The following is a 10,417-nucleotide window of genomic DNA, read 5'->3' as shown; positions in this document are numbered from 1 at the left end:
AAGAGCCACACACTGGCAGGGGCAATGTGGTTAGAGACCCACACTGTTCCTCAATAGCTATGTGACCTAAACAAATCATTTCTCTTGGCTTCTTTTTTTCGAAATGTATAAAATAGAGGCTGGATGGAATGGTCCCTAAGGGCCCTTCCTGCTTGAATATTCTGTTACTTCTGTGACACGGGTTTGATTTATTTTTCTCTGTAGAGAGGCCCACCCACCCACCTCATTATCTGTAGCCACTATATTTTCACACTGACCTCTGCTGGCCAATATGAAAAGTGACACTGATAGCTTTTTGGAGGAAACACCGCCCCCCCTGCCCCCCCAAAGTTGCTCATTACCAACTTAGTACAGTATTAAGCTTCAGCAGTACACTGGGCACTGCAACAGAAATCCTATGCGTTGGAGATATGGAAAACAGATCATATAGCTATAAGCACAGAGTATGCGTATCTAGAAATGGTTGACAAAGCAACACTCAAAAGAAATGTCTCTTATTTTTTTTCTTTGCCATCTTTCATTGTTTGTGGTGCTCTGTACCACTGAATGAAAGGACCTCAGTAGGTGGGAAGGCTTCTTGTCTCATATCTTATGACTATAGGCTTTAGAAGGGCCTGAAACCACTCTGAGAAGGCAATTCTGAGCAGTGCCCTAGAGGCCGCAAGATATCCCACAGTCCCTGCTTCTAGCCCTTTGGTCAGTCTGAGAGGTTTCTAGCTGGTGACACACCAGAAGTACACCTTCCTTTGAGGAGTGCCATTTCAAAAACCTTTTTGGAAAAAGAATTAGAATCCAAAGTACCCATGAGTTCTTTAAGAGACTCACTTTAAGTTCTCTGGCTGGAACTGAGGAGTCAGCTGTGCAACTGTGGCAAATTCAGCATGCACATCCAGCAAAGAGAAAGGAAATGAGCCATGGAACCCTGCCTTTTCTAGATGGAATCAGATTTCCTGTTAAGTCAAGCACTGGAATTGCCTCACTCCTAAGTCTCATTGCTTACTCTTGCTGATCATGCACTCACAAGGGCAAGAGACCAGAGCTGGAGTGTGCCAGCCCATGTGCCCATGCCAGGCACTGCTCAGGCTGTAGTGATGTGAGCAAGATGAGAATTGGGTGACACCACAATCTGCTCTCTTAGTAGCTGTTCAATGGTTTATCATATGCTCCACCTCCCCTCCTTGATCTAGGAAAGTTTTGAGCATTCTGTGCCCTGACTGCAACCTCTCTGCTAGTAATAACATGGTTTTGACAAGCCTCTCCTGCCCCACCCCCCAATCCTCCCACCAAATAGTCCCCTCCTCCCCCAACAGCTGCTTCTTATCTGTTTCCCTTGTTCCAGCCTCAGGCAGGCTGCCCTGGCCTCATGCTGACACACACATGTTCTCCTGAATGCTCCTTGATGAGTTTCAGCCCTGAAACACAAAGCCTTCCTCCCATCCTTCCCTGACCCCAATCTTCTAAGGGTTCCCTACTTCCCACCAAATCAATTTGTCAACTTTCCTGCCTTGCTTTTCAGGCCCATTCCAGTTGGGGCCACTCAGCCTTTCCAGTGTGACCCATGACTCCCTCTCAACACCCCCCCACCCCATCTGAGTCATGGACAGAATGTAAGCATTACCAACTTCATGGCCAACACTTTCCTTGTGCTGTTATACCATTTATGCTAGGTTCTGGACATGTACTCTTTGTTGTGGTTTTGATGAGTACATTAGTCTTGAAAGTTTAAACCTACATTTTAGACTTCTTTGTTAATTCTCAACAGCATCCCCACACTATATATATTCACAAAAGTAATAAATAACAGAATCATTGTAAATAAAATTTCAACAACAGAGAGAAAGAGCATAAAAAGTGAAAGCTCAACTCCCACCCCATCATTCCCAGAGATAAGCTCATTAAAAAGTCTGAACCCTAGCATCATTTGTAGGCTGTGTATATGTTGGGTGTTGGGTAATTGCATCTTTTGGGAAGAGCATCTTTTACTTTTTTACAAAAGTCCTAGGTCTTCATGGACCTAATTGACACTGGAAATTGTACTCTAAAAGCCCTATACAGCTAGTGTTCACTTGCATCTCCAGTACATGACTCTAGCCACCACATAAACCATATGTCCTGTTTTTAGGCTTTCAAAAAGTAAATTTTGAAGGTGAATATTAAAGGGCATGTTTAATGGGTTTTTCTCAGAGCTTTTCACAGATATGTAAGAAATTGCGGGCAGTCAGTAAAGGGGCAGAGAGGTGGAGATGGAAAACATTTATGAAAATAGGCTTTCTAACTGATATGGCGTTGTGTTCTCTGAAAGGTAATGAACATTACTAATGGTTTTCATTTTTCTGCCAAGAAAATTCAGTCCTTGCTGGCGTTTGTTCTAAATGACAGACTAGTCCACTTGTGTGGCACCCACTGGAGTTAATTCTCTGTCTCAGTCAGCTTTAAAATGTCAGCCTGAACTCTCAGACTTCATTATTACAGACACTTTATAACCAGGGCATTCAAAATCTTCAGGCTGCTTCTTCTTGCTATCATAATTGATACTTGATGTATATTCTCAGGCTCCTTGAATATTACACTTCTACAGTGTGAAATTGGCAGGAGTAAAAGGAAGGGAGATAGGGAGGAAGCAAATAAACAGTGTGTGTGTGTGTGTGTGTGTGTGTGTGCGCGCGCGCGCGCGCACATCTGTTTCCAGTTGCACTGATGGGGTCCTAAAGTCTGCCAACAAAGATGAGCTCTGATGTATTGGTCAGCCCATGGGTTTCTGGGTTCTCCCCTCTCTGACCCTGGGGACAGTATTCTTTAAAGCACAGCCATTTATGGACTTCATAGCAAGCATGTGGTTGGCCATTTGGATGTGAGTTACAAAATGTCATGATACTCTCCAGCGTTCTGTTCTTTTGCCATTTTGACAATCTGATGGATGACCTGGCATTAACTACGAAGCAGACAATATTACCCAGCCTGAATAACTAATCTCCTAAGAAGTACAAAGTTGAAGGATATTGGTGCACATGAATCTTATTAAATGTGCTTATAAAATATGTTCTATCCAAATAATTTTAGCAGCCCCTAAAATAGCCTTTTCTGATCTGTGTCTGGAACTTTGGCATACTTTACAGATCTCTAAGCCAAAATTATTTAATGACGTGATGACAGTGTTTTTTGTGCATGGGAAAATGAGAAGTGTTAATGTTAAGTCCTCTGGTTACTAATTATACTCCTTCTGTCCATCTTAGGGGCAACCAGGACCCATTGGAATTCAAGGTCAAACAGGTCCTCAAGGATTTGCTGGCCCTCCTGGTTTATCAGGGTTCAAAGGAGAAAGGGGCTCCACAGGCCCTCTGGGAACATATGGACAAAAAGGAGATAAGGTAGGAGCACCAAAGCTTGATTTTTCTTTGACTTATGGGGTCACGAGTATGAAGGTAAAAGGTTCTAAATTTCAGTTCTGTTGTGGAAATAACATTAATCCTGAATACTGTGATGCTGGGCTCCATGTTTTAATAAGAGACAGGCTGAGTGGTGTACTGCTAATGTATCAGCCGAATTCTAGAGAGACTCTCATGAGAAGCAAACCATAAAGTGCATGTATTAGCTACTTGATAGACAAGTGGGCTCACTGTGGTGTGAAGTCATGTTGGTTTCAACTGGGTGTGAGTCAAAAGTCTAATCATCTGGGCAGTAGAGGTCAGGAATTCAAGGCAAGGCAATTTGGCAGCAAGGGCTCAAATGCTTAGAAGCAATCTGGGCCACAAATATAGGAAAATATATGCAAGTAAGAAGATTGATCATGTCATGGTGACTGACTGAGATTAGTGTTCAGTTTATGTTCCCTGTTGGTTTTTTTTCTTTCTTTATTGATTAAGGTATTACATATGTGTCCTTGTCACCTCCTCTTCACCCCATTGGAGAGGAAGGGGCTCCCACCCTATGGCTCTGGGGATGGCCAAAAATATGACACCTGACACTGAACAGAGGGATGGACAAAGATTTATTAGTTGCATATACTCCCAGCACAGGGGAGGAGTACACTGCCTACTATGGAGGGCCACACAAGGGTTGCCCTTGGGATCAGAATAAACCAGAAGTGGCTATGTGAGGCAGATTTTGCAGTGTCAGGAAGGTGAGGTATCCCTTAGTTTCTGAGAGAGAATGTGATTGGCTTGTTTGACTAATTCAATGGGCCAGCAGGGAACTAAAACCCACTGCTCAGGAATAAGCAGGAACTGCATCTCGTCTATTTGATTAGGACGGTCATTTGCCTAGGAGACCTTATCTACAGGAGCAGGTGGGGGGGGGCGGGACTTGTGGATAGAACACTTGAGGCCCTCCTGGTTTGCCAGATATCAGGGCAGGATATACTTTTGGATCTTACACCACATTGCCTAAGACAAGAACTGATCTCATAATACACATGGGTCTGAGACTTCAGGTAGAGGCAAGTGATCACTTCAAACTGGAGTAGGGGGCAATGTGGAAGAGGAGGTACAAAAGGCTTCTTAACAACTTAGGTCATGAATTACATGAAAAATTCACTAAATCAAATGGAGGTCAATTGGATTATCTTTAACTTTCCTCTCCCTACACCTATTTTTAGGGTCCCATGGGAGTTCCTGGCTTTCTTGGCATTGATGGGATTCCGGTAAGTGTGTCCACAGGCATTTTAAAATATCACCTCTAGGTTCTGCCTCATAACTTAAACTTTGGCCTTAGCAACATCCCATCTTATGTAAACATGCTCAGGGTCAAGTGTTGAGATGTGTGTTAAGGTCTGAAGGGCAGTGGTTGCACAGTTTCCTTGGGATTCAGTTATAGGCATCACCAAATGACACGGCTGGGGGTGCAGAGACATGTGCAAATATAAGAAGCCATCAATATCTTAGCAAAATGAGGTAGGCATTGTGGGTTGAGGGGAGCTTTAATTGGGAATGAGAGACTGGCTCTGAAGTGTAGAGTCAGTGCCAATTAGAACATGAACATACTCATTAGACAAAATTTAAGAAAGTGCATGAAATTGGGTAGAAAAATATCTTGATACATTTTGTTCCTGTAATTTATTCTCTTCAGGCTCCTCTCATTTCAGAGTGAATTTTCCTTTAGTTTGTACAAAATGACTACTCCAAAGATAAGCCTCTTTCATCCATCCTGAACAACTGGCTTTGCTGGAGATAAGTGGGGAGTTTGGTGCCTGCAGATATCTTCTTCTCCCATTTCATCCAACCCAGTTGCATAGTTTATTCATTTTCACCTCATATCCCTACTTATCTCACCACTGGAGATCACATGGAAACATTTTGCCAGGCTTTAAAATACAGTGTTTGTACTTGCTGCTATCACTTTTTAGTTATGTCCTTTGGCACTTCTCTATATATTTAAACTTTTGCCTGGGCTGTTTGTCTATAGCAATGGTCTTCAACCTTTTTTAAGAGAAGAACCAAATCTTGTGTGGAAGCCCTAGACAAAACAGCTTCTTATGTAACACTACATAATCATCTAGTATTAGGGAAGGATGTTCAAATCTCTTTGTGCCAGTCTATAGGTATTTCATGAGCACCTGCTATATATACTAACACTCTACTAAGAGGATACAGAAAAAATATATAACTCTACCCATAAAGATCTACTCATCTAATCCATTTCCTCTCCAGATCTAGTATACATTTGTGGATTTTGAGAATAGAAGACTCACTTACCTTGTGTTTGTTACATTTATCAACAAATCAGATTTCTGCATTTTATTTAAGTGCAGACCCTGCAAAATGCACAGAAATAGGCCAGTGGGGAAATAAGTGTATTGGGTTGATCTTTCTTTTGTGATGCCCCCTGGCATTGTCTCATGTCTGTGTTCCTATAGCCATTTTATGCAGAGTCTCCACTCAGAATGTGTGTCTTCAAGAAGCCAATGGGTAAGGGAAACTAGCAAACTGGAGGCTGCCTCTTCCATTCATCCTGTGGAGCTGGCTTTACCAGAGATGAGTGGGGGGGTGGGGTAGGGATTTCAGTGGTAGTCTCTTTTAAATGGGAGCTGGAAGGACGTGAATCCTGTGATGCAAAGGCTGATTCCAATCCTGAGCTGGAACCTGCCTGAGTCCAGCTGGACATTTCTGCCCTCAACTCATAACTTGAAGAGCACTAGGGCTTGCAGGAATTTATCACTTCTCTTTTGGACTTTACTGCGTGGGAGAATGAGTTGCAGGTGTCCAGATTCCTCAAATAAGCATGCTGCTCCCAGTAGAAGTCTCTACTCCCTTTTACCTTCACTGTCCCTTCCTTTGACCAAAGGTTGTATATCTTTACTTTTGACTTTTGATTGCTTTAACAAGAGGCTCCAAGCCTCACTTACTCAGTGTAATCATTCTCTCTTATTCATCCTCTCTTTTCCAGCTATTCATGATGAATTTATTAAGCACCTTATTTTTACTGCTTACCTCTTCCTTCCATCTGCAATTTTCCAGGAATCTTTGATGCCTGCCCCACACCCTCTAACTCCTTATTACATATGGCCAATGGTATTGATTGATTGTCTTGTGTAATAGTATTAGTTAGCTCCTTGAAAACAAATATGTTTTCTGCTCCTCTCTGGGACCTCAGAGATCCCAGGGCTGAATTCAGCATATACTAGGAACTCTAAAATTATTTGGGGAATGGATTCCAACCTCCAGAACCTATAAAAACAACAGTTTTCAGACTGACAGGACTCCTTCAGACAGGAATACAACAGATACCTTTGGCCTACTCAGACATTATTTTTCTCAACTTTCAGTGGCACTTATTAAGCAATTTGGCTAAAATCAACAGCTTCCCAAACACATCTTACTAAACTGGGTCACTGCAAATACCTGATTTTCATCTTAATAATGGCTGATCACTAACATATATGCCACTGGTTTCACTCCCAAAACTCCATTTTTGCTGTCATGTAGACAATTTCAACATGAATGAGCAAGTAGTCACTTCATGATTATCCAATTCTGTGCACTAAGGGGCACAGCAACCTATTGAGAGAGTGGACAAGCATTCATCAATATATTCAACATTAAAACAACATAGACTAGGGATAGTAGGGCTGTGGCTTTTAATGATATCATAGCTGTGATTTGGGGCTGCTGGCACCTTCAAGAAATGTATGCTTTTTGAGTGTTTTTAGTTCAGATAATTTGAGAGAAGAAGTTTTCAAGTCATCCTTTGCAATTTATGTTTAGCTTTTCCCATGGAGTCAATCTTAAACAGTTTTCTGCCTAAAGATGCATAAATGAACACACCAGATTTATATCTTCAAAGTGAACACATGCTGATCACCAAATGGAAACTATTCTTTGAAATATGGGTTCTAAAGAGCATTGCTTTTTCTGAAATACAGCAGATCCTCCTATTCTATGTGTTCAGAAATTTGTGGTTATATAAAACCATTGTTTTCTCCCTAAAAAAAAGCTAAAGCTACATTCTCTTGAAGGGCTGGCACACACATATGGAAAACCATTAGCAATAACCAGAAAGGTCAATGTGCCAGAAATGTTTTGGTATTGAGAGCTGAGAGGAGACAGAACTCAGCCTGGTGGCTTATCCTTGCTGACTTGCTTGAGAGAAGAAGACTTACCATTTATTGAGCTTCTGTGTAGTAAACAGTCTCATGGAATTTTAACCATAAATTTTAAATTTTATTTTAATGTTAACAACAACCCTATGAGATAGTATTATTCATCTCCATTTTACAGATGAGGAAACTGAGGCTTAATTTGAGGAGTGGCAAAGCTAGGATTGTAGTATAAGTCTGACTGACTCAACCATGCTTTATTCACCATCCCATGGTGTCAGCTGAATAAGAAAGGGTTGACAGGTCTGTCAGAGGTAGAGGTTAATCCCAGAGAATTTGGCTAAGGTAGTCGTGAACAGATGTCCCTGGAATCCTCAGATAGGAGATATCAGGAATTCAGGCAAGAAAACTACAGAAGAATTGGGGACAAGAAAAAATGTGGGTACCAATGGGCAAGATTTCAAGCAAAGGTTTTAGTGTCAAACAGAACCAAAGCCCTAGTGGTAAGCCCCCTAATACTGAGCCAGCCTGTTGTCTTACCTTAAATCATCCCTGTTACTCAACTGAGAGATTGCTTCTAGCAAGCTTAGCTGGGACACTTTAAAGTGGTAGTCAGGATCCTAGGAAGAAATATGTACTACACTTGAAAAAGTTAACACGAGAGTTGAGTAAAGGGTATATTTAAAAGATTTAAAGGTCAGGATTAACGGAAACAACAATGGATGGTGAAGCAACTAACAAAAAGCTGTTATCACCCCTATGACCAAAGGGGAAAGAAGCCATGGTAATACTGGAACTCTGTGTGACCTGGAGCCATGGAATAATGGTTTTCCAACAGGATCTAAGATCATAGAGAAATGTGGCCATTGCCAGAGATATAGCCAAGGATGAAAGGCATAAGGGAAATAAATAGCATGTGCTCTTTCTCCTCCTGCTCTAGTGCCAAATACAACTAGGAATCAAAGGGAAATGGAGCTTACACAGTGCTGTCCATAAAGGTCATCCTCCCAAGGCACAGATTTGGGGAAGGTAGGATGTAGATCTTCAGAGGGAAAATAAGAATAGCTATCTCAGTTAGTAATAAAATGATGACTTAATAAGCTGTCTCAGTTTCCCCAGTGCAAGTAAAAATCATCACATGAGTCTGGAAAGCACAGATTGCAGCAAGTTTATTGAAAGGATAAGTTTATTGATCACTTTTCTAGACTTAGTAGTCTATGAGTCTAGCAGTATAGAATCATACTTTTGTCTGATTTTGACCATCTGTATGCTTCCAGATCTTTGTATGCTTCTACATCTTTGTAGACTGTCTATCTTCTACAACTTAATAACAATGAAGATGAAACAATTCTATGGAGCATTTTCTCAATAAGAATTTGATAAAAGTTTGTCTCCTCTAATAATTTGAGAAGTTTACTTTTGAATTCATGACATATTTCCCTCAATTCATTGTATATATACTTTGATTTCAAAAGTGTGTGTGAGAGGGTAGGAGTCTACCTTTTATTGACCTATCTAGATTTCTGGTCATTCAAGTCATCTCTTTGCTGCTTACCCAATACCCAACCTGCTTTTGATAGATTAAAAAAGAGATATTCCCTACAAAAAAAAAAAGGTATATTCACCAAGAAAGACCAACTCTGGAAAATTATTAAATTAATACCAGCTGCATATAAATGATTACTAATAGCCCAACAAATCAACTGCCACGTTGGTGAGTATGGAGAAGAGGGGAAGATAGCATTCCTAACTGAAGCAATAGCATGATATGTGATAATGATAAAATAGGATTGAAAGTGTAATTTTTCCAGAACTGGCTTATTTTTTTTACCAAACTGCTTTCAGGAGAGGTGCTGCTGTGAAAATTGCTTCTGCTCAGTTGGCCAAAATTCAGCATCATTTCTTATGCAAAGCTTTTAATACAGAAAGCCACCCCAGGTTTCCCAGGCTCCAATCTGTTCTGAGTAGTCCTAAGGCCTACTATGATTCCATGTTGGTAGCAGTTCAGCTTCCAGAGAGCTAAGCCTCAACTTAGTATATTTTTGTACCCAGGGAAGGTGAGGTTGCAATGTGCTGTGTGTCCCATCTCTTCATTCTTGATCTCTTTGGTTTCAGTTTGAATCATATAAAACATTGATACTTTTGGAAGGGGTAACACTGAACTGTTATCAGCAACATACACCTGAGTAGAAAGGAAAGCTATGAGAGCATCAGTGATGGGGCTAAGAATGAACAAGGGCCAGAGTTTGGGAGCATGCTTGGATCCTCTCACTGTTGAGTTTATCAGAGAGTAGCTGAGAGTCCTGTGCCTAACTTGACCCCTTCTTTTCTCTTTAAACAGGGCCACCCTGGACAACCAGGGCCCAGAGGCCCACCTGGCCTGGATGGCTGTAATGGAACTCAAGGAGCTGTTGGATTTCCAGGTCCTGATGGCTATCCTGGACTTCTCGGACCACCTGTATGCTTCCAGATGTTTGTATATTATTTCAAATGGCTTTGCTTTCCTCAAAGTGTGCCCTTTTTCTCCAATCTGGATCACATTAAGCATCTATGGGGCAACCACTGCAGCCCCGTGTCTAATTCAGAAGTCTGTGCTGGCAGCACCACAACATTAAAAGTCTAAAGAATAATACCAGTTGCAGAAGGGTGACACATACTACACTACTTAGGGTTTTTTGTTATGTTTTGTTTTTTGGTTTTCTTTTTTTATTATTATTATTACTAGAGGCCTGGTGAACAAAAATTTGTGCACTTGAGGGGGGGGGGGAGGGTCCCTCAGCCCAGCCTGTGCCCTCTCGCAGTCTAGGATCCCTCAGGAAATGACCACCTGCTGGCTTAGGCCCACTACCCAGGGGGTTGAGCCTAAGCTGACAGTCAGACATCCCT

The 10,417-nt window shown here is 41.5% G+C and overlaps 1 protein-coding gene across 1 annotated transcript in view; it reads left to right on the top strand.

The window, feature by feature from the left end:
* Positions 1 to 10,417, top strand: part of COL4A6 (collagen type IV alpha 6) — a 111,866-nt gene that overhangs the window by 1,879 nt on the left and 99,570 nt on the right. Inside the window, exons 2-4 of the mRNA XM_015560721.1 lie at positions 3,234 to 3,368; positions 4,595 to 4,639; positions 9,873 to 9,989. Coding sequence (XP_015416207.1) covers positions 3,234 to 3,368; positions 4,595 to 4,639; positions 9,873 to 9,989 — 297 coding nt within the window. The remainder of the gene's footprint in view (positions 1 to 3,233; positions 3,369 to 4,594; positions 4,640 to 9,872; positions 9,990 to 10,417) is intronic.

The sequence above is a fragment of the Myotis davidii genome, unplaced genomic scaffold, assembly GCF_000327345.1.
Source record: "Myotis davidii unplaced genomic scaffold, ASM32734v1 scaffold215, whole genome shotgun sequence".
In the NCBI taxonomy this organism is placed as follows: Eukaryota; Metazoa; Chordata; class Mammalia; order Chiroptera; family Vespertilionidae; genus Myotis; species Myotis davidii.
The sequence above is the reverse complement of the archived record's forward strand: the minus strand, read 5'-3'. Positions and strand labels throughout refer to the sequence as shown.